At 38.0% G+C, this 25,962-nt stretch overlaps 1 protein-coding gene across 1 annotated transcript in view; it reads right to left on the bottom strand.

Annotated features, from left to right (window-relative positions):
• Positions 1 to 4,580, bottom strand: part of LUZP2 (leucine zipper protein 2) — a 113,267-nt gene extending 108,687 nt beyond the window's left edge. Inside the window, exon 1 of the mRNA XM_050335896.1 lies at positions 4,241 to 4,580. Within this exon, the coding sequence (XP_050191853.1) occupies positions 4,241 to 4,302 (62 nt within the window). The 5' untranslated portion in view covers positions 4,303 to 4,580. The remainder of the gene's footprint in view (positions 1 to 4,240) is intronic.
• Positions 4,581 to 25,962: the final 21,382 nt, after the last annotated feature.

The following is a 25,962-nucleotide window of genomic DNA, read 5'->3' on the forward strand; positions in this document are numbered from 1 at the left end:
CCTTAAAAAATAATTACTTAAGGTAACAAATGTAGAGGAAATAGCGGACCTTGAAAATACATCCGGGGGGAAAATGACACACTAGTTTTGTCCTGCTACAAACCACAGAGGAAGCATTCTTCTGAAGCCTGTGAATTACAGATGATTTTGTAACACCGGTGTACTAAGGCTGACAGTGGAAAAATGACCACCAGCTACTTCTCTACCATTAAAATAAGTTCTGCCTTTTACAGCCCTGTTGTTTGTACATGCATGTAACGAGTTGCTGTAATAGAAATATTATTATTGTTATTAAAGTGCATCTTGCTGGGTTTATGGTCCTGTTCTCTGCTATTAAGCATTCTACTTCAGTCAAATCATTCAGCATCTTGTATCTTTGTCCTGTTTCACTCGTGACCAGAAAGTTTTTTGTGCACTGCCACAAAAAACAAAAACAAAACAAAGGAAAAGTTTGTTCACATCAAGCTTCTTCTAAGGAGTCGTATTTTTGTCATTTAGACAAAATATTTTGGTATACAGCCTTTCAACAGTAGCATTCAAGTAATATTCAGAAAACTGTCGTTTTAGCTAAGAGTAGGGAAGTCTCATTAGACAAAATCATCTGGACCACCAATCTTAGGTACTGATCCCAATGCCTTACTTCATATAAGCATTCCCTTCTACAAAGAGCTTTCCAGACAGACTGCTCAGGTGTTGGGGGCCACAAAAGTGGCTGCAGAATCAAACCCTGAGCCTATTGCACACCGTGTCCATCCCCTGAACACTCATTCACTGAGACTCATTTCTGATGCTGTATGAAAAACCTATACTGTCTTCATCATCATTTGAAAAAAATTAACATGTATACAACTATCACATTAGATCTGCCAACAGCAAAATGTCCAAGGAAATATGAAAGTGGACAGGAAAACACAAACTTCAGAATAGTTTCATGAAGTCAAATTCAGCTTAAGAAAAAAAAAGAAAAGTTCCTCTTTATGTTTTGAGAGACTGATTTCAGGGCAGTAATTTTTACTTATTCCATCCAAACATACATCATTAACTGGACAGACAAATACACCTCAATCATTCACACTACAACCAACGGGAAATACGATGAAGGGTTATCATTGTGCCTCAAAGCCACACCAAAATCCAGCTCAGGTAGTGCAGAAAAGATAATTTATTTCAAAACCATGAACTTCCTGTAATTTTATAGGCATTAATTCATGCATACAATTCTATACCAAGCTTAGAAGTTACATAAAATCAACAACACTATCGAATAAGAAAAGATGTTTGTGTTAACATGGTTGAACTCATCAGTTCATGTTTGTTTGCAATTAGACCTGAGGACATGCACCATCACATGAGATCTTCCAAAACCATCACCAGGGCATAATGCAAAGAATATGGCATCGCAAGGGACAAGAAACATCGGCTGCCAACCTCTGCAGCAAGTACCAACATCACTGATTTCAGCACCAGTGTATGAAACAGAGCAAAGACTGTCATAAAAATAAATGCCCACGATGGAAAACTTCCCATCTTGCAAGGCTGATGCTTCGTCTCAGCTAAGCAATTTCACACAGCAGGATGTTGGACTTGGCTTTTTGCAAACACAATTAGTCCTGCAAATCTACTCTGTTAGGTCCAACCAGTGAATTAGTCATACGTTTACAGGTATTAACTGCCACAGGCAGAACTGCCTTCTGCTGAAGGAGATAATAATCCAGTAGATGGCATATTGATAGCACTGTATCATTTTTTTTAAACTTAAAGTATGTGCTGTTGAAAAATTTCTCTGTGTTCTGCATAGCCAGTTGCAAATCAAGCAGCTGCTGAACAGAGTAGTTCAGGACTCTTGTAAGTCTCCAGCTGTACAGCAGAGTCTCAGTCTCCTTTTTAACAGGATAACCCATCTGGCACCAAAACACAAAACCTCACTTTGCAACACATTTTGCACTTGGGAGGAATTCTAACTGTAATTTCTCTCACATGGATCATTTTCATCCCTCAACTGCATAAGGACATAAATTATCACGGGCCACAAAACCATACTTTTATCAAATAGTACATAATTTTCATAATTAGTATTCACACGCCAGCTTCAACTTCTTGACATTATTTCCAGCTATTTTTTGAAATGTCAAGAGGGACTTGATTTTTTTTTTTTAATTATTATTATTCTTTTACAGAATGAGCTACATTTAATTTTGCAAACCACTAATATTTGCTCATGAAGTTAAGGACCGGCTTTTAGGGCTCTACACTAGGTACCTTGATTCCCATCAATGTTCAAGCAGTTTTTAAGTTTTCCATAGCTCTTTTCAGTGCAGTTTGGTCTCCATGAGCTCATGCAAGATACAAACCTGCATCTGCAAAACCCTGTTTGCTGCTTCCTCTCCATCTTAACTTTTCTTCCGAGAATGCATCACTCTTTAATGAGCATAATAAGATTATTAATCTGAGTTAATTCACCCTTGATTGCTAGTGAAAGTTCCCTCAGACATCTCATTAAATCAGAAGAACTGAAGCACAATATATTACAGCTTTCCTCTGAGTTTTATATTCTGAAGCTAATCAGGGTGGTTCATATGGACCAGCGCTGTAGAATCCCTAATCAGAAGCACTACCAAAAAAAGTACCCTTTTGTGCCAATAACAACCCACTCTAAAGGAGGGAAATAACTGAGTAATTGAAATGATTTCCTGACTCGAGGAAACGGCCTGAAGCTGAGTCAGGGGATGTTTAGGTTGGATATTAGGAAAATGTTCTTTACCTAGAGGGTGGCTGGGCACTGGAACAGGCTCCCCAGGGAGGTGGTCACAGCACCAGGCCTGACAGAGCTCAAGAAGTGCTTGGACAAGGCTGTCAGGCACGTGGTGGGGTTCCTGGGTCTGTCCTGTGCAGGACCAGGAGCTGGACTTTGGTGATCCTTGTGGGTCCCTTCCAACTCAGGATGTTCTGTGACTCCGTGATTTCTCCCTGCATGCGGACTCTTTCCCACTCAGAGATTTTCAGTTATTATTTGCTGTATATACAGAGAGATGTACACATACATCTCTATATGTATACATATTGCTGTCCCTTACTACTATGTAGCAGGCACACATTTTTCCCCCAATTTTAATTTCTTTTACATCTCAGTGAACAATTAAGCCTTAAAACATGAAGCTGCTTTGATAGCAATTTTACAGGAAGAGTTCAAGAATAAGGGGTAAAAACCCCCATGTTTTCATGAAAAATATATATGCATATATCCTCTGAGAGCATACTCCTTGGGCTTACTATTATTTATTATGGACTTATTACTGTGTTATTATTCTAACACTGCAGGAAAATACCACAGTCAAAACTAGGGTTTGATTTACTTATAAAGAACTGGAAGTTGAGAAGTCTGAACTGAGAGCAGTGTCACAATAGATCTGCTCTGCATCCAACATTAACTTCCCATCTGTGTACATCAAGACAATGGGATAGAGTGTCTCAGCTTTATCTTTTCTTTGCTGAACATATTGTACCTACAACATGGACACTGTACTATCTCTCAGCAGCTGAGGAGAACACACTGTCTTATCAGAACACTGCATGGTCAAGATCAGGTGTCACTTTTAAGTCGAAATAGATTTTGTTCACATTTTCTGCTATTTATTATACTTGCACAGAAAGGAATTCTTCTAGACTGCAGCAACTTTTTACACGTTTGCTGGCATTGAGATAACACTGCAACACCTCACCTGCATTTCATATCATGAAAACCCCCAAACAAGACCCAGGTCTATGTTAGATATAGAATCCTAAACTGAGACGAGATTGTTCAAGTGTTCCTAATTTTTTTGCCCTCTATAAGGGAAAAGGTTGGCATGTTCTCAGTTTCAGCTCTCTACCTTTCTCTCCAACGAAACAAGGTCTATCTGCTTTTACTGTTCTATATATAAAGCTTATATTTGTCGCTGCCTTGTTACATCCCACAGACTGTGGGTCAAGTTACACGGGAGCATCTCTTTCTTGTCACTAAAAAGAAAAAAAAAAAAAAGCCTAAAACCACCAAGAGAACGCTCAGTATCGTTCAGAGGATCGGGAGGGGGAGTGGGACAGATGACAATCAGATGATCTCTGCTCAAAACTTAATACCCCAGTAAAAGCAGAAAACCTGCTCCTCGAAGCACTGAATCTGAAACAAAAAAAAAAAAAAAAAAAAAAAAAAAAAAGCAAACAAAGCAGGAGCACCTTAAGGAAAATAGCTCTCGGTACTCACCTAGTGCCGAAGACCAGCGCAGCGAAGAGAGGCAGCAGGTAACAGGCAGGGATGGATTTCATACTGGCGCTCCCCGGTTCGTTCCGTTCCTCGCACTGGTCTTTCCCACCGGCTCTCCCTTCCCCGTCTCCTCCTCCCGCACTTCGCCTCGCCGGGGGAGCTGCCAACCCTTCCCGCTGCGGGAGGGTCTCCTGCCTCCTCCTCCTCCTCCAGCGCCAGCAGAGCGGGATTTGAGCGCCGGGAAGGGGATCACGAGGCAGAAGGAGCCGCCGCCCGCCCAGAGCCCGCCCGGCGGCGGCTCCAGCGCGGCCCGCGGGATGCGCCAGGACGCGCCCCCCGGGAGGATGGGGAGGGGAGGACGGCCGGGCAGGGATTAGAACGGGATACCCGGGGCCTCCGCTCAGAGGGGACCGCGGGACGCGGCCGGGAAATAACCTCCTGGAAAGGAAAAAAAAAAAAAAAAAGAAAAAAATATATAAAAATAATAAAATAAATAAAGAGAAACCTGCAACGGAAACGCCGCCGGTGTTTTGCGGCTAGCTAGCGCCTTTGTGTGATGCGAATATAAACGAGACGGGCGATACGGGGGAAGGCAGCTGCTCTAAGTAGGTGTCAAGCCCCAGAGCAGCCTGTCACTACGCCCAGCCCAGGTGTCGTTTCTGCAAAGCAGGAACACACAAAGCGGCTGTTTCGATCAGGTGTTCCTTCGCCTTCGTATCAAATTGAAGGCAACAGCAGAAATAGCTTCCAAAATAGGACTTTGAAACGTTAATGTCATGTCTAAAAGCCCTTCATCACCTGAAAGAACCACTTAGACCTTCAGAAAAAATAAACACCCCTTTCCTGCTTCCTGTGTTTGTATTCACCTGATGTCAATCATCAGTTGATTAAAACTGCATTGGTTAAAGATGCTTTCAGGGTGCAGGTGTTCCCTACCTTGACACAAGTGAAGTTCATCCGATGGCAAACCACATGAAAGTATTTAAACAAGAATCACCTTGCCATGCAATACCGAAAAACCTCCCAATCAAACAAACTTTTCTGCAAGTGAGTGAAGTGTGGTCATTACAAGAAAGAGTTTTGGTCACCCTTGTGCTTGTCTGGTCATATGAAACACATCCAGAAACTACACTATACATCACAAGCATAAAATAAAAATTTCCGTAGTTCAAGCTGGTGGGTCATTGCATTCAGCTATTTATTGAGGAGTAATTTTGGATTCCACCAAAGCAAACAGAAACTCACTGTTTGAAATGAATGGAAGACCTTTTAAAATTAGCATTGTCCCCTAATTAAACATTCCTATGGCATACAAGTAGAATTAATAAATTACCTTGTTGGTTACATCCTTCAATAACAAACTGGTATGGGGGAGAAAAGAAAAAGAAAACAAGAAAGAAAACAAAGAAAAGGCAACATACATAGCCAAAAAAAGAATAAAATAATGTATTTCTGACTCCTCTTCCTGTGTCCCAACACTAGTATCTTTTTTCAGCACAGCTGGCAGCAAGTTCTATTCATTCAGATTAGTTCAAATCAGTATTTATTGTTATTTTGGTACTACATACCAGCATGAAAGAACAGCCATGTTACCATGGATACTTATGATAGAATAGTAAAAAGGTCATAAAAAGAGCAGTTAGCTTGTCATTTTCTCTTCCAGAAAAAGCCAGCCTTCCCAGGCTACCAGGCACCTCCTAGTGTTGTATCAGCAGCTAATACTTGTTTCATCTTCCTTTAATGTGCACACACACAGGGTGGAATGGAGGGGAAGGTGCTGGTGCATCGAGGCAGTTAATTACTGCCCGACAATGCTGAATGATCTTAAGAAAACTTGGGAAATTTTGCAGTCTGAGGAATTATCTTTTTAGTCCTATTAGTGCTCTGCCTCCTTTTTGGGGAGTGGGGGTGGAATACAGCGGCCTACTGCTATGTCTTGGTTTCGTCTCAAGGGGTTTTACCAAGTTTGTGTGGGAGAACATCTCCCAGCTGAGTGACTCCAGTACAGGTAGCCTGCAGCTGTGGCAGTGCTGCATCACCCAGACATCACATTGCCATTCTCTGCATCATTTCTCCACCCTGTCCAGAACTGACTGGACAATTAGGAGGCTCTCAGGCTTACCAGCACTGCTGCTCCGATGCAAACATCCTGTAAAGATTGTCATCCTTTTCCACACTCATATTCAGATAAGTGACCTTGGTCGTGAAGAGTCGGAGGGTTTTTTGGGTTTTGGTTGGTTCAGTTGTTTTTTTTTTTTTTTAGAGGAGTGATGTGCATCCCAACAATTAATATATCTATCAAAAAAAAATGGGAGACAATAGTTTGCAGGTTTTCCTTAAACACAGACTGCAGTCAATTTATTTAGTGCTGTGTACACTTAAAGAGAGATCAAATATTAATGTAGAACAACTTCAAAGACGCTGGAGAGAAATATTCCATAGAAATTATATTAGACTGCAGAACTCTTCGGAAATACCGTATTTTTACTCTTGTAATCGAAGGCTTTCCATTTCTTGGCTCCAATTAATGGAAAGTCTTACTAAATAAATAACTCTTCCTAGCTTAGACACAAAAAGCTGGTCATAAATGTCATTTTACAAAAACCTTATACAGAAAATATAAATAAGAAAACAATGGAAGTATTATTACAAGGCATTTCAAACACTCGTCACACAGGTTCTTGCAAGTTTAGCTGAATACACTCCTAGTGTAGGAACATTATTTCCTACTTTAGCAAGGGAAATGAATCAACTGCCTCCCTTTGCAAAACACAGCACGAGCTTATGCTTGCCAGAGCAGAAAGATACCCACTTAAGCCTCTGTTTCTGCAGTAACTACTGTAGCAGGGGTCCTAATTTTATTTTCATTATTTGGAAATGATGGTAATGAAAGAAGGAATCATGAAATGATGGCATATACTATATTCAGTTACTCTGAATGCATGTGCTAGAGAGATTCCTACAGATATACTAAACGGAGAGGACCATTAGCATATCTTGCTGTTGAACGCTGAAATTCTAAATTCCAAGACCTTGCATAAATGGCTTTCAGAAGAATAAGGGCACAGCCACTGGATGAAATAGAATGTATTGTATTTTAGAGTAATTTGCCAACGCAATTTTGAAGTTTTTATTTGGGAAAACCCCCTCCAACCAAGGCAAAGCTACGAGTAGGAGACTCAACTATTCCAATTTCAAGTGCTCTGTGAAGCAGAGTACATTATGAGGCACTGCAGTGCAGAGAATGCCAGCTTTCCTGTGTACTTTTACTCCTGTGCATGCATACACATACAAATGCACATAAATATATATATTTTTTGCTGTACTGAAGTACCATTTTAGATAACTACAGCAGTAATTCAGTACATTTTATGCTCTGTACAACACACTGAGTTTCTATGTCTTAAAAAGACCAGCCCAGGCACACTTGAATTCCCAGGTAATAATCCAATCTCTGAAACACTGTATGATAAATAGCATCTTAAATAATGGAAGAAGCAGAAAACCACAGACATCAATAGTCTCCTTAAGGATAATTGTTGTGAAGCGGTGATGCCAGCAGCGTTTTCTGAGTCAACAGCACGAGGATGAGCAGGAGCAGAAGGGACAAGTGGTTTGTAAGAGACACTGTTTCAGCTCCTGTGCACGTTTCTCTCCTCTCCCCTCAAACAAAGATTTCACTGTAACTTTGAAAATAGATTTGGCATCTCTTTTCCCCATTTTTCTCTGGCATTTATCTCTTCATCTTCTCATTCTTGTCCCCCAAACAGAAATTTTCTCTGATCCAACTTTCAAGGAAGAGGAAGTCTGATATGCCACTGTCTCAGTTTTTGATATATTAAAAAGGCAAATTTCTAGCAGTAAATTTAAATACCATATCACATAACAAAACAGTGTTGGAATACTAGCTCACAACAACTGAAACATCATCTTCATTTGTATTTGGCCAATAAAAGAGTTATGCAGTTTGCTGAAGAATAACTTAATAACCTGACTAACTTCAGTACTGAGAAAGGAAAAAAAAAAAATCCTGGCTACTACAATGCTGGAATTAAGAGTTTAACCAGAGTTAAGTTTCTACAAAGGTCCCTTTGAAGGTCACTTAATCTTTGGAAGAGATTTTTCAAGGTAATCCCTTTAAAATCTGAGAACCAGACAGTTCAAAATCAAGTTCACCAAAATAATAAAGAAGTAAATTTAAGTAAATTTAACCTCATTGTTAACCCTGCTTTTATCAGGTTAGACTTCCAGTTCAAATTGTCCTTTGAACTGTTAGCAAATACATGCAGCCCACATAGATTTGCTGTTAAAGCACAGAGAAATTTAATGAGTATGTGGCTAGAAAAAGTTTTATTTCATTCTACAAAACACCTCTATTTCCAGTACCCAAACTAGCATGATTATGTACTTAGTATTTAACATATCTGGACCACCTTCATTCCACACTGAAGGCCTAGATTTTATGGAATGTTACAGCTGCAGTAATTCTGGTAACAAGATTTGATCCAATCACTGTGTATGTACATGGTAAGCAGTTCTAGGATCTTAGGAAACAGAAGAGTGAAAACCACCTCACCCAAGAATTTCTGGACTTCCCTGTGTTGACTACAGAGTCAGCAGTGCTGAATCCCTTCATCCATACATTTACATTTAAGCTTTTATGCGGGAAAGAGAGGAGAAGAAAATGGTACCTACTAAGGTGGCTTGGCACTCTACATACAGGTCCATTAAAGAATCATTTATTGCATAAATATTAAATAATTTCTTGTTTGATTTAATATTGTGTCGATATGGAGAAGTTTACTTCTTCTGTGAATCAAGAGCTACTTGACAATCCTCGCAGACTACTCAGTTTCAACTGTTCTGAGACTAATTGGTTTAAAAACTGAAAAGGCTGGGCAATAATATTTTAATAACTCTTTTTAATAAAAGAAGGGAAGAATTTCAGTCACATCTGAGTAGCCCTGGACAGGCAAGGAATCATTCTTATTGGTTTCATAGCAGATCGACTGATTCTGAGTACTGGGTTCAACAGAACTCAGAGTATGCTAAGAATTGCGTTAAGGACTTGCTTCCATTTATTTTTTTTTTTTTTAATATTAAAATCAGTTTGGAGGTCATGAGGACTTTTCTAATGGTATTTTTGGTACATCAAATCAAGTGGCAGTTGTCTGAGAGTAAAAGTCTTTAAAGAATTGTCCTCGATCAGAATATAGCTTATTTAGCAGCAATTCTTTTAGCTGTAATTCAACAAAGCATCTAAAAATTTTCAGTTGGAAATTGAGACACTTTAAAATCTGAACTTTTTTTTTTATTTTTAATTATTTTTAAAGCATTTATAGTAATTTAAAACCTCTGCTCACTGCTTTCCTTCCCTTCCCCTTAACTTAAAAGAGGTTGATTCCTATGCTTAGATGTAGGGCAGATGATCTCTCACAGCATATTTGGATTGTAATTGACCACCAGTTTTAAAACCAAACCAAGCCAGCCAACCGACCAACAACAACAAAGAGTGAACAACCATATGTAGAGAGAAATTAAATCCAACTAAAACCAGTTGTGAAGCATTTGGTCTTCTGCACCTATAATGAGATTGAGTGTGATCCAAGGGAATCATTACAACAAAGCCATCAGGATACTTCAGTCTTGAACTTTATAAATGTCACAATCCAAATATCAGAGTTATCACCTCTAATACTCAGGCTCTTATACCCAAAGTGCTTATACATGTTTTTTATCAATCCATATATAATTTAATAACATTTACTTGTTGGGAACCTGTGGTGTGAAATAATTGGAGACACTCAGGGAGCTGGGGGTGTGTGGAGATCACAGAGAGACGCTACAGTCAGTGAGTTCATCATAAGTAATTGTAATAAGTATTTTTTAATTCATATGAAATAATATCAGAACTAGCCTCTGAAAAGTATAAATGGAGAGTCAGAGAGCATGTAATATAATGACTAGGAGTGTAGAAGATACATAAACACACCTATCCTGTGTAATTCCAAAACTGCTCTAGCTATTTATATTTTCTATTTCACTCTCTACTTGTTTGCTTTACTGTGTTGCTTCATAATATACAAGGTGTCATATTATTCTTATGGCCCAGTAGAGGTTGCCACAATAGACTGTGAGAAAAAGAGAATGTTCCACAGTTTCTTTACAGAACTACAAATAAAACATGTCATGTGCTCTTACACCAGTGATGCTCTCTTAATAAAGTAGGAGTTTTAGTGATAATTGGATTTCCTGGATGAAATAATAAGAATTTCCTAGTATTTCGACCAATTTTCTGTTATACCCTAGTAAACACCCGATTTTTGAAAAGCTAGCAGAAGTGCAGCTCTAGTTCAAAATTTATTAGATATGACATACTATCAAGCTCATATCAAAATATCATTAATACAGACTTAATGGGAACTCAGGGAAAATTGCTAACGTTATATCAATAGTGAGATTGTCACACGAATGTTTTAATTGCATAGTTAAAAAAAAGGTTGCCAATCTCTGCATTATAATGGAACAATTGCATTTTTTTAAAAAAACCCGCAAGTTTAGAAACACTCTGAAGCACTCATGTCAGACTACCATGTCACTACATTTATTTTGCATATTGATTTTGTGCATGTCTCATTAATAGTCTAAAACATACAGGCCACACAAATGCATGGTAAGGAACAAATTAAAGTGTCAGTCAAGCAGAGCAAACAACCGTGAGCAGGACACTTTTGTTCTGTGTACCTGAAAACTTCAGACGTTAACTCCTTGTTTTCATCTCTCCCTACTGTTTCAAGGAGCGGGAAGAGAAACAAACCCAGTTTTACAGTGGCATTGAGTAACCACTCAAAGACACTATCCCATGCATGCTTATTTTTCAAAAACTTACAGAAGTAAAGTTATTAAGATACCAAAAAGGTAGAGCTGAGACATATTTTCCAAAGCCCAGTTGGAATTCCTGTGCTGAAATGAATGCAACCTAAATCCTATGATAACTAACTAGATATATACATGTTTATTTTTTTTTTCTTCTAGATAAACACATTCTCCTTCTGCAGGAACATTTTGGTTTTGTTGCTTTAATTCATAAATATGAGTTTCCACTCATTCATGAGCTGTCCTTTCAAGATTTTAGGAGAAATAACTATCCAAAAGGGTCGCATGTGAATCACTGAGCAGTAACACAGTAACACTTATTTCTACAGATCTTTTGTCCATTCCCATCTTTCCTCTCTGATCTAGTTTTCTACTGGCAGAAATAAAAGGAAGATGCAGCAGTCCTAATGGCTGGAAAGCTGAACTACAGAAATAAGCAGCATCAACAATGGTCTGTCTGTCAGAGCACCAGGTACAAACCAGCCTCTGTTCAGTCACCTCATGGCTGGCTGCATTGATGCAATTCTTTCAAGAAATGGGGATTTTTGCCATGGGGGAATCTAACATCTATGAAACTATTCTTGTGGAGATGCACTGGCTGGGAGATTGGAGAAGGGACATGATATTTTTTTTTTTGGGTCACAATGAACTGGGTCAAAAAAACACTCATACAAAGAAGTTCAGCATCAAAGCACAGCATATGACGTGGCATCTACACACATAACTATGCAGCTTTCCAATCCCATTCTTTAACCACAAAAAGGTTCTGGGGAAAAGTGATTTATTTGAACTCTGCTTGAGACAGGACGATTTGGCTTCTAAGTACACTGACATTCCAATAAAACCCTCTAGAAAAAGAGCTTTACAGTGCAATTCACTAGAAAAACTGAGTCTTCATTCTGCCCTACATTGAATAGTGAATACTTATATATCGTGCTGTCCTATACATTTAGGACACTTGAGCCATTTCATCCACCTCTATTTAAAGTAGGGGCCAAACACATTCAGGCAGAACTTCAGAGGTGTTAACTTGCTAAGCCCTCTGACACTGAGCTTCCTAAAATTTGCTTAAAGACAGATTTCAACTTCTGCACACTTTAAAAACATAATATATGTGTGTAACACATAATAAATTTTATTATGTGTTCATATGATTATGGAATCATGCATTTGGAACCACCTGTTCCTATATTTTCACCTGAATTTGTCGTTATATTTACTTTCTAACATCACCTTCACTAGAAAGACACCAAAACAAAACAAGCTCTTCTGACATTTCCAGCTCCATCTTTCTGAAGTTGCATTCTGCACCTTTCTCAGAGAGTAGATTACTCCGAATTTAAGGCAGCCTATTGTTTCTTATTTTGAAATAAGCTGTTGAAAAACTAGTAACTCAAAAGGCATAGTCCAAATGAGGCTCATTTTTGCTGTAGCCAAGATACCAGTGCAAGGCTGGCCTATATGAAGACATCTGAATTAAAAAGTAAGGAAAAGGGGGGAAAAAACCCACAATAATAACTGATAATTTAAAAAAAGTTATTCCTTTTAAAAAAAGAATTAATTAGATCATCACATTGTCTGTAAACCTACCCTAACACACTTCTGTGAAGGCATAATTAGTGCTTTGTTTTGTCTTTTTTTAAATAAAGCAGCACTTAGGGAAGGAGATAGCTGAGATTCTTAGAGAGTAAGGCTGAAGTGTTATGTTACATTAGCCTCAAAATCAAACAGTATAGTTTTGGTGTTCCCTTTCAATTATCAAATTCATAGTTCAATTGTCACCAGTTTCTATTTTCTCCAATTATTGTGACAATATTATCAAAGTCATGCAAATCAAAGTATGCAGCAATATATTACTATTTAATATCACTCAATAAAGGGATAGGAAGTGATGAAAGGGCTTGTTTACCATTTCTGAAGTATAAAAGAATTATCAGCATGTAATTCATGCTGTACAGAGACCTTCTTGGCTGGTGATTTTCACCCACAACAGAACAATCATGACAGAAAGATTAACTCCCTTAGCACATTTTTTCAGCATTTCTACTCAGATTTGTTATTAATTTAGGTCAAACCATGGCATTTAGAATCTTCACCCTGGCTACCCTGTGAAATCTTCTAAATTATATATTAGTTTATGAAGAGTTTTTTTATATAATCCTTCAGCTAATCACTTTTCATTAGCTAGTGAAAGCTAGCCTACAAAAGTGCATATTTTTTCAAAATCAATACTTAACCCTGGATAGTTCCCTAAATGTTATGGGTAACTCTAAAAATCAATATGTGTGCACAAAGTGCAAATTAATACTTGGTGTTCTCCAGTTCACTCCTTCCCTTGGGAAACATTACAACATTAAGTAGTGAAACCCTCTCCAACCAACTTTTCTGTATTTTCTTTGACCTTTGCACTTTTATGCTGGATGACCTTTAATGTTTGATGGTCCATGACTTTCTTATTTAATTTGGGCTTGATTCTGCCATAGTTTTTAACAGAAAGAGGTGGGTTTGGGGGTCACAAAGCATGTTTATAATTATATGCTTTTCCCTACCACCCCCAGCTCTCTCACAACTGCCTGTCACCCAAATTTCTAATTACACAATCCTATATATAGCACTGTAAGAGACAAGGTGAAGCCCACCAACAAGTTAATTTTATAACATCTACATGATTGAGAGCCATAACACACGGAATCCAGGGCAGTTAGCTTTTGTTCTGTTGCTTGCTGCCCTCCAAATATCAGTGTGCTGACCTTTAAACTCTTCAAAGCCATCATGGACTTCTCCCTGTTTGCATCCCCTTCCACACCAGGAACTACCTTCAACACAAGGAACCTGAACCTCCTTCTGAGTCACTAATAATGCTGAACACAGTATTATTATGTAAATAAACTATGTATTTATATACTTTGTATTTTTCAAGTTACAGATTATCTTCAGTATTCGATACTACATCATTACTTCTCAGAAACCTCGGACAAACCTTCAGAGCTACGACTTCAGCAGGCTCCACTGAGCCTGATTGTGCAAATGCTCTGAGGCAAAGAAATATTAGATTGCTTAGGTGGCTTTTACATGTAACAGGACACAGAACTAGTGTACTCATTCCATTTTTTTTCCTTTTATAGATTGAAATATTCTCCCACTTAGGGTAATTACAATGTCTTAAAGACAAAGCAGCCCAACCCAGCTATCATGCTATTCTACTTCAGAGAAGTACTTAACTCCACTACAATAAAAAGTGACCTTTTCTGCATCAAACTATTTTTCTTGTGAATGTAAGGACGCAATAAGCTTCACTTGGATGGCTCTTTGGTCTCCTGAGGGGTTGGACAATTTGTAACTTTGAAGCCCATCTACAGTGACAAGTTACATAGTCCCTTTTCAAATGAGGTCACACAGAGATGAGCATTATTGATAACACCAATGTTTGTAATTTAAATTTGATGTCCCTGCATGCTTTTATCCAGTGTGAAAGTCCTTTGTAAAATCACCCAGCCACTTTGCTCGGGTTTCCACGAATTGAGGGGGTTTTTTTAGCCTTACTTTGCTTCATACACAAAGTAGTACCTTGTTGGACTTCAGCTACTCTCACTGCACTTCAGCCTGCAGCCCCTGCTGGAAGCAGACAGGCCTGAGCAATACCCAAAATCTTACAAGTGCTTGATTTGCTGCACACCTACATGTCCTTCACAGGGAAAAGGGTGCCATACAGCACCTACTGAACCCAATCCCAAACAAAACAATCAGTGGGATTACATCACACACCAGACTCATGAAGAATTTTCACAGACTCTCTCTTGCAGCAAGAGGGTGTCAACTCTTGCAAAGATCAGAAGCTACATAAGGGGGGATGTGGGGGATTTATGGGGAGCAGGCAAAGGGACAAAACAAGATCTGAAGAATGGGATAAATTCTGAAGTAAAGTTTAAAAAAAAACCAAAACAACAAAAAAGACCAGACAATCTATGTAGAAGCCCAGGGGTCTCCCTATGTATCCACTGTTAAATTATGTATTAAAACCTTGATACTTTCTGCCTTAACTTATTAAGCTCTTTATAGAAATGCAGATTGCAGGAATTAACATAACTTGATTTTGAACAAGGTGGCATGGCTTATATTTTCCTTACAGCCTCGCAGCCTACCTTCCAAATCCAACTGACAAGTTAATGATGACAGAAGGTGATTCTGTGTATGGGATTTATGCTTTTCCCCTCCCCCATCTTCTTTAGCCCTTCTCTATTTTGGACATTTATTCTCCTCAGCCACGTACCAGCTGTATGTCTTGCTGCTCACAAAGCAGCAGGTGGTGATGAATAACACTGCTGTGTTACTTTCCTGGAAGAGGCAGAGCTCTGTACTAGTCATCTGCACAGAAATCCCATCGTAAATATCATCTAAACAAGCAGCAGATGTTTTAGGGTAACTAGATTATCAGGGTAGAACGCAGGTTTTGTTCCCCCCCCCCCTCATAATTTAGCTCTTTCAGTCTGTGCTAACACAAATATATTTCCATCAAACATCAATGTAATTGCCTGTCAATTCTCTCCTCCTCCTCTTCCATTCATTCTGTCCATGTGTGTCCTGTTCTACCACCCACCCCTTTCCCATTACATAAATAATTTCCTGGAATATTTTTGCCAAGAACACATTTTCTTGATTTTCTTAAAACATCTACAGAAAGTATTTGTATTTGCCACTTTGTAAAAAGCCATAGAAAGTAACTGTTAGTGAGACTTCCATATATGTATTTTGCAAGCTTGAAACTGTGGCAGAGCAGAATCCATCATTACAGAGCTTAAAAACATATATATCATTGCAGTATATGCTTAGAAACATTTGCCCTCAAACACAGGGTAGTGCTTGGGGCAATTCCCTTCACTTCAGAGCTTTGCCTTTCATCCATATTCTCAAAGCCAGAAACCAAAAGACAATGGTTCATAAGACAGACATAAAGATATTAGTTAGGCATGACTGATATAGAATAATCTTTGGGTAGTTGCTTGTTTGCATAATTTCAGAAGAACAATCAGGAACCATGCAGGATTACCAGGCAGGTTCATTTCAGTCAAAAGCCAATTTCCTTTCTCTGATAGAAATCTGTCTCTACCTTCTACGTCCTCCTTAGGGGAGTGATCATCCTTCATATTGGAAACCTCAAGGACCTGGGTCCTTCAGTCACCTAAAAGAGAGCCCCCAAAAGGTGCCATAGCTTAAAATTCCCAGTTTATTATACAAAATTCCACTCCTGCATCCCAGCACGAATTTCTTTCCTACAGCAAAACACCCCTAACTTTCCAACACTGAACATCCCCTCTCCCCTCCCACATTAATTCCAAACACAGCTTTGGAACTTAGGGGCATTCTTTTCTGTAGAAGCACACACCAGGATTTCATGGTGACCAGCAGCAGTGCTGGATATTTAGCTTCACAAGACAGCAAATTCCAGCAGCGTAGGTCATGTCTGTATTCATGAGCCAAAGTTATTCAGTGGAAGAAGAGCAGAATGTGTTTGTCCCTGGCATTTCCACAATGTTGATTCTTAGTCCACCCTAAGTCACCAAGAGATGGGAAAAGCTATTTTCTTGTTTATTCTAGCAATTCTTAAACCCAATAATAATAATAAAAAAAAGGTCCCCATTCTTAGACACAGGGAACTCACAGCATGTGAATTAGAAGGTTGATATGATTTATGCTTGCAGAGGAAGATATCCAGCGTTTTCTAACCAGGCAGGATTCTTTTATTAACTAAATTCTATTATTAGTTCAAACACGCTTCATCTACGAGATGTTATAGAGAATTTCACTGGTTATTATTTCAGGCAGTCAGTTATTCTCTCTGACAGGCTCACACATTCACAGGCTAGTTTGATTCTTGCTGCACAATACAAACATAACCGTTATGTATTTTATTAGATTTAATGATTAGAAGTGTTTTTCAACCACAGGCTGACAAACTGCAGGGAATTTTATTTAAGGTATTCAAAGAACAACTTTCATCACCATGTGATGGGCCTTACACATATTTATTGCCAGGAGGGCTGCAGGAATTTTTCCCATGGTTTTGCCAGAAAACAGGAGAAGGGGGGGGGAAACAACCACAAAACAAAACAAACAAATAATAAAAACCAAAATCACAAAAAACCTGACCCAAACAAACAAACAAGTCACTCTCATCTGCTGGTTAGAAACCTAGGCAGACTGCCTCACTTTACATAAGCTATGGACTAGCAAACAAAGAGTCTTGTATTATTTAGCCAGGAAGTGACTAAAATGGAACCCAAGGAAGAAGACAGCCCTAAGGAGTTAAACCTACTACAAATTTATGACAACTTTGGGCTCCAAAGCCAAAGGGACCTTGTGAGAGTGGAAGAGTGCCCACAAAAACATCGATCTCTGGTTTTCGAGTATTTGCCCTTGCTCTCAAAAATAATTTCTGCAACCTATTGATCAGGTCAAGCATAGAGAACACCAGAACAAGTTCATCAATACTACTCCACCAATTTACTTCATCCTTGATTCAGATTTTCTTACAGGATTGACAGGCCCTGTAGGTGCACTGCATTGGCTTTCTGTGACTCCCCAAGGAGAAAAGCTACTGTGAGCAAGATCCACAATAACTGTAAATATTACCATTGATTTAGTCTGTATTACTCACATAGCTAAAACGAATGAAGAGCCCAGCACCCATTCTACAGAGGAAATAACTAAAATTTAAAATGCCAATTAAACAAAGAACCTCTAAAACTTAGCTTTCTGATGTATTTTTCCCATTTAAATTCCTGTATGGAAGTCAAGTGTGTTTCACACAGGTAGATGTATGAAGTGCAAAGTTCCTAGCTTATTAGTGACTTATCTCACATCCCATTTCTTTTCCAAGAAAAAAAAAAAAAGGGGGGATTCTCAAAGTGAATTTCTTTCATGGCAGCATAAACTTCCAAGGGTTTGCTGTCATGCTTCACTTTCAGTACATTATCATTTCTGTATTTTTTATTTCATCTCCATTAACTTTCAATTCCTTGACACCTACAGATATTATTTTTTTTTCTGTGTACTTTATTGATTGCCAACATCTCATGTAAAAAAAAAAAAAGACTAATCAGGCATTGGAATGGCCTGCCCAGAGAGGTGGTGGATTCACCATCCCTGAAGGTTTTTAGGATGAGGCTGGATGTGGCACTCAGTGCCATGATCTGGTAACCACAGTGGGGTTGGATCAAGGGTTGAACTTGATGATCTCGAAGGTCTCTTCCAACCCAGTTAATTCTATGATTCTATGATTCATTTCCAAACTCTTTACTTAACTGAGACCAACAGTCTACCTGGTCTCTTGAATTTATAAAGAATCATAAAAATCTTTACCAAATAGTTTTACAAAATTGCAATTATGAGATGGATCAATAACACCAGTGGATCTGATTATTAAAGTACTTTCTGCTGCAAGTACCCTTAAATTCAAAATCTTACTGATCTGTTTGTTATAGGTATATGAAACCATTTCCTAGCTTATATTTTGCTTTTAGGTGTTGCAGTATCTGCCTTTTAACCCTAAGGAAATGGATTTCTTTTTGAAAGGTTAAGTGAAATTTTTACCTAATGTCTCTATATTTTTATCTCTAGATAGAAATGACTGCACAGAAAGGAGACAGAGAAGCTTTTGCTCATGGTTTGGGGGTTGTAAGGAAAAAAGAAGGACCTTACAGTCTGCCTGTAATCAAGTACATCTGGACTCCCATTGTCTGACTGGGAGAGATGTATGTAAAGGGCATTTTATCCTTGAGTCATTTTTGCAAGACAATCCAGCCTTCACCTTCAAATACCCCCAATGTAATATTTCTACTCCAAGTTAGAAATTCAAAGTTACACATAACTTGATTCCATTCTAACAAAAGGCTCTATTTTAAAAAGCATAGCAATTGTTTTTAATCTATAATTCCCTCTCACCATCCTCTCCTCCCTCTACTTTTACTCCTCGTTCTCTCACTCGCTGCATGTGCTGACTTTTTCCTCATGTCAGTTCTTCCTTTAAAAAAACAGACCCTTTTTCTTTTTATTTTTTTTTTAATTTTGTGTTTGCACATGTTGTCACCGTGACAAAGTCTAACTGGTGCTCCTTCAAGGAGAAGGAAAGAAAAAATTATTTTCAATAGACCAAGCACTTGCACAGTCACTTACTGTGAAGTTGATGGGAAGTTCTGGAGGCAGAATTGGCAGATATCTGGCTAAAATTAAACTAAAATTACATTTTTGCTAAAATTACACCCTTGCTAAAAGTAAACTGACAAAATAACCAAGGCATCGTTTTGGCAAAGGCAAAGAAAACTTAGCACGAGGCTTCTTCTCACTGTAAAAGGAGAATAATTGTCCCATTATTACAAGCAATCGTGTCTTATGTTTTTGATAGTTTCCAGTGTTGGTCTGCAGGATTTTATGTGTTACAAATTAATCACAAGTTAGAATGAACCAATTAACCGCAAATCAGAAGAAATATCATCAAAGGAAAAGCAAGTCACAAACTAATGACTTCCTCTCATTTATGAGGCCGAATAATTTATTCATTTATTTAAAGATTTTTGTTCTTTACACAGGTTGTTTATATCTGTCCAGCTCTAAGGGTACAATTTATTCAGCAGTGGGCAAGAACAAAGCCACAGCATCTCAAAACCGCTCACTGGAACACAAACCCCCACCCCCAGGCGACCTGAACCTCCACCCAGCACTAACACAGCCAGAGAGCCCGAATACTTTGCAGAAGTCCAAGTTATCTGCAGGGCCTTGAGAGTCACCTGAATTACAGGTCCATTTCTGTGATACTGTTGTACAGCTGTGTAATATAATTTTAGCAGATTAATGGGCAAGGCTCTGCACCCCTGTTCAAGTGTTTTGCACTTGTATGCAAAGGCATGTCCATACTTTTCTGTTCTTTTTGACTAATAATGCCCCGGTTAGGAAAGAAACCTCCAAATAAGAAAGAAAGTGATAGGATTTTCCCTGTAAAATTATGTTTTAATGGGTTTTAATTTGCTTTATTTAACAGTGTATTTCACTATTGATTACTGTCAGTGCTGGTGGTGCTGGTGCACAATAAGCAGCTTCTCTTCCAAAATCAGTTTATTCAAATTGGTGATGAATTTTTCTACAGTGCAGTCTGGAGCAATTGAGGCTCTTGACTGACCCAGAAGTTGCCAGTCTTTTGCAAACAGCTAACACAGAAGCTGATTAAGCTACCACAAAGAACTGCCAACTTGTAAGTGTTCTCCAATGCTCAGGATGAATATTTGGAAGATCAATTACACCTGAATTACTGTCCTGGAAATAAATATACGTGGTTGGTTCAATTATCACGTATTCTAAAACACCAGAGATATTTCTTTGCTCTGACTAAGCTCTTTCTCCATCTCTGTATCCCTCTTCTGGGAAACAATCCCAGTCACCAGTTAAAAGCAAATTAAAAATAAATAAACATTAATAAAAAAAACTCTGGAGCCTATAGAAAGGGCATTCCTGTCCAAGTCCCATCTTCCTACAACTTAGAACTCTGTGAACTGCAATTTAAAGGTACAACATTCAGCTTTTCCACAAGAAAAATAAAATAAAAAAATAGAGAAAATAAATTAATCTGGTTCCAGTGTTTTCTCTTTACCTCATACCCTTAATCCCTTTACTATTTCTGCAGAGAAGAAAGGGAAGAGTGGAACATTTTTTCTCCAGATATGGCACTCTGCATTTCTTATTTCATATAACTAGGTAGCACATCTTGAATAAAAATCCCTGCTGACTAATCCACAAACAAACAGGATGAGCCTGAACTGAGGCTGATATAAAACATCTTAACTTTCCCTTCATATTTGTCACATTTTCCAGGAAGGGGACTGTTCTTGGTGTTTGGACACTTGATATAAAAGAAAGTGCTTCAAATTTATCCCCCCTCCCCTGCCTCTGTTCCAAGTGATAAATGTATTAGTCAGCCAGACACTAGAAATTAATTTCTATGAGAGGGTATAAATATTATCTGCATGAATCATCCTCAGGATGCTCAGGGAATTTGGAACTCAGAAATTCTACAGCTGGAGGCATTCACACAAAGTCTGGAGCCGCTCGAATGACATGACTAAGTCATCAGGTGCATCACCCCACACAGTGTAGGTGAGTCATCGGGTGTATAAGTGGCTAATTTACACAGAGCAGCAATCAGACTTAATTCAAATTGCTGGGCAGTACCTTGGTGTGGTGACAGTCTGTGCAGAATTAAGTAATTCAGAGAGTTAATCCAAAAGAATTGACGTGATTTCTTGAGACTGAGAATTTTCTTCCTGTACATCTTTGAGCAAGCCTTGCTTTACATTTAAATTCTATCAAAGCAGATTTCTTTATAGAACACTGAGATCTATGTGTTAGAATTGCTACAATTTTGCCACTTCATTCATCCTTTTTTATTCATACTTCTGAGTAGTATTATTACAGCATCCTTCAGTATGGATGGCTTGAAAACAAATTTCCCATCCCTAATGTGACAGAAAGATTTTAAATGTCTTTCCCTCACTATTCCAGTCCTTGACAAAAGTTTTCCACCAAATCAGAAACAATTTCCATTGACAATTCTTCAAAAAGGGGTGACTTCTTTATTTTTATCTTTTATTCAAAGCTAATTAAAACAGATTTAGTTAAAACCCCTACAGAATACAAGGGAGACATATATTCAATCACATGAAAAGGAAAAGTTCAAACCAAAACAATCCCACCAAGAACAATCAATCCCTGTAATATTAATCAACTCATCTGCTGCAATCTGTGTTATTTGATCATAGAGTACATAGATCAAATTTGTGCTTTTAGATGATTCTACAGTGCACAGATTCATTAATGCATTAATGGCTTTTTCTGCAATTAAGAGAAAGTTTTCTTCTGTCATTAGAACAGCCAAATTGTTTTTAACTACGGAGAAATGTCTGATTTACTAATGCTGTAAATTAAGATCAGAACTTGGTAGATTATGTCAATTAAAGGAATGGATAGAGAGTTTTGCTTTAACAAAGCCAAACATAAACGAAAGATGGAGTACAACTACTAATATGTTTGTAAGAAGTGTTTAAAGTGTAAATCAAGTTAAATATATGTGATTAAATTATTGTTAAATATAGTGCTTATTTATTTACTACTCATTTTCAAAAGAAAAACAAACCCCTTAGTGCACCACAAAGTAGATAACAGGTATTAACTCTTCCAAAATTGCCACAAATAACTCCATTACACTCTCTGAATAATAATTAAAAAAAAAGAAAAATTTCACATCTATTAAACCCAAAGATACTTTTACTCCTATTTGAGCACCGCAATTCAGTGACTGGGGGCTGGGTTTTGCTTCCATTTATTATTCAACACAGGATTAACTGATTCTTTTAATCACCTGGCACTACATACAGCAGTAAATGAGTCCTTTGTGCTGGCAAAACCACTCCTAGACATTCCCACTTTCGGTCATTCCTCCCACACTACATGGTGCAGCAACCACAAGATGACACTTATTCTGCTTATTTGATGAAGTATTTCAGTCACGAAAAAGGAATTTTTAGATTGACAGGTTTCATTGCACTTGAATTTTAATTGTTTCTATGATATGGTCACATGGTTCACAACATTCACATGTTTAGGGTGCACCATGAAAGAGCTGTTCTCAAAAATGTCATTGAAACTCCTTGAACTGTCCATCCTTTGGTCCTTATTTTATGCTGTTTCAGTAGTTTTTATGCTTTGGACAAGAGTTTAAACTCATTTAAAATAAATATAAATGCAGGAATCGTTAATTTCTAGAAAGCTACCACCATGAAATTTTACTTAAATATCTGCTGTGTTAGCAGTTACTTGAAATTCTGAAAGTCTATTTTGAATTCAAGAATTCAGAATGCTGAAATTCAGTGTGCAGAAATTGAAAAAAACTCAGACAATTCAGAATTTTGGACAATGAAGTGCTTTCTCAGGTATCAACCTGTTTTAACTCTTTCAGTAACAAACTCCAGAATCAAACCAGAGGCTTGATGACCAGTCATCTCCATTGTTTGTGTCAGTTGGACACACTCAAATTCATCAAAGAGAATCAGTTTCAAAGAGCAAGAGAACAGATTTATTTTCTGGCCATAAGAGATAGAGCTGTCGGTCGATAAATGCAACTAATGATCTGATCTTCATTAGCAGTGCACTGCATCAAAGGAAAATGAAAATAAAATGCAGTCAGGTTTCTGGATGCAAATTGATACTTGAGGGTAACAGACTCATTAAAATGTAAAATGTAGAAAGACTGGTGAGCAACTGTCATGGTTACCCACGTGTTAGGAACAGTGGGAAATTATTAACCAAGATGGCAAATACAGCAGGAATCTGACAAATGGAAGGTTTCCTTTCACCCCTCTAACAGCCAGAACAGTATAAACTGTTAGTGATCAAGAGGATTTAACAAGAAATAAATTCAGCATTACATGCAAATTATTTCTTTCCCTCACATGTCATAAGTCTGACACAAAAAATTTGCAGGGCTTTGCACTGCACATGTTTGCTCTTTTTTTAAAGAGAAAGAGAGCTGGGCAGCTGTTCACCTAAAGTATCCCCGAATTTAGATGTTAATACCTCACAGATTCCTCAAGTTCTTAAGCACAGCACATCAAAAACGAATGCTACAAAAAAAAAAAAAAAAAAAAAAAAAAAAAAAAAAAAAAAAGAGAGAGAGAGGAAAGATGCAATTATTCAGTTCATTATTCATGTCATCTTTCCCCACAGAAGGAGAGAGACCTGGAAAATAGAAACCACCTTACCTGTTTTCTGCCTGGCGGTTACTGAGGTCACCACGGGCAGCTGTCAGCACAGCATCATCAGCGCTACCAAAACTTCTGCAAAAGTACACTGAGGTCACAGCTGCGCTGGGTTTCTTCAGGGCACTGAAGCACTGATGGAACAGCAAGGTAAAGAGAGATGTCAGTTTAAATTTTTTTCATTTAGATAACCCCAAAATCCAGAGTAGGCAAGACTTCACATTGCGATAATCACATTTATGAGTAAAGAAGCAGCTAAGGAGGGCAGGTTTGGACAGACTGAGTAGAAGCATCCAACTCAATACTTCCTCTATGAAAATGGAAATACTGAATCAGAAACTTCTCAGATGATAAGTAATGTTATTCTTTTCATTAAGAATACATTGGAGTAAAAGAAAAGAAAACTAAGAAACAACAACAAAAACCCAAAATTCCCAGTTTTCAAGTTGTAAGACTTCATCAGGGCATAGTTACAACTAGGAACACATTTCTGTGAGTTGTAATATTTTACCAGTCCAGATTATAGCTGGTTTCAATAGGTTTTTTTTATTATTCATAATGGAGAACTGAACACTGATTTTTAATGCCTCGCTGCTTGTCCTTCACTCCCATGTTTCTTGGCTGTTCTAGAGACTGTTAAAATATTTCTAGAATATATATGTTCAGCACTTCAATAATATAAAAAAAAGGAAAAAAAAGATGACATGGAAGTTTCCTGCTCTTCTTCGAGCCATATGTAGTGCAGCCAAGAACCAAACTGTTCTTGCAACATAGTAATGTTGCACAGTGCATAACACCTCAAAAATAAGCTTAGCTTTCTTCCAGCTTCAGACAGAGATCAAACCAAGGAGATGAGTCATTAAAAGAAGATCAGCTTCTTCAGCCTAATGAAGAGGAAAGCAGCAAACTCTTCACTCTCAACTCTGATGATAATGATTTTGAAGTCTTTCATTTCAGAAAAGTGATCCACTGCAGCTGAGCTGTAAGTTTACCAGGAGCATCATTCAAGTTTTTGGCAAACTTGCAGAAAACTTGTGTGAGTAAAGAGGAATATTCATATTTTGCACCTATTTCAGTAACTGAGTGCTCGCTGCCACAGTCACATGTCTGTCCTTATGTTAGGACTTAAGATTTGGTTCCCCCTTTGGGAAACTCCCATGAATTTCAAGTACCCCCAGTTTTTTTCCACCAGCCTTCTAGGACATGCTTCAAATACATCAAACACTGCACTGCATATCTGAGTCCTCTTGTACATCAGCTATGCAAAACAGCAGAGCTATCTGGAACAAAATGTCCCCAAAGAATAACACCCTGAACAATCTGCTGTACTTTTGCTAGTTATTTGGACATGTTTAACATTATTTTTATCGTATTTTTGTTTTCAAAATATCACAATCTGCCTGTGTACTGATAGGAGAGCTTTAGCATGTAGCTAATTAACACAGCCTCAAAGGCAGGAAGTCTCATGCATAGCTCAGAATAGGTGTTCATTAATCAAACAATGCCTCCTAAGCGCACTGGTATTCCTTGTTTTGGCCCCCCTTGGGATAAGCCTGCTGAGAAAAGACTGTAAAACAAAAAGATGCTGTTACAACTCTTAGATACCTTTTATTTTTTTTTTTTTTTAACTGTGTGGGATGAAAAACTCCATTGCAAGTTCAGAGAATTTACTGGCTGTGGAAGAGCTTGAGATGTACAACTAAGCAAGCCACTCAACCACATGCATATTGATGGAGTTTCATTTTGAATATTATTAGTACAAATTCTAGTTGAAGAAAGCTCTCTAACGTAACTGATGTTCTCAGAGTTGCTTGGAGTAGTTCAAAAACTATTCACAAAAATCAGGAGGCCTAATCAGTCAGGAAGAAATGAGAACAGCAAGGTTTAGGTTAAAATTAGACCACCTAAATCCAGATCTCATCCAGTTTGTCACTTCACTCAATAATCATCAGAATTGGACATTTACTATATTTATATTTAAACTCTCACGTGCTATAAACAACAAATATGCACTTTTTGCGACATCCACATGGAGAAACTGAGTAC

Source organism: Myiozetetes cayanensis, unplaced genomic scaffold (assembly GCF_022539395.1).
Source record: "Myiozetetes cayanensis isolate MyiCay16 unplaced genomic scaffold, myiCay2020 scf6-25, whole genome shotgun sequence".
Lineage (NCBI taxonomy): Eukaryota > Metazoa > Chordata > Aves > Passeriformes > Tyrannidae > Myiozetetes > Myiozetetes cayanensis.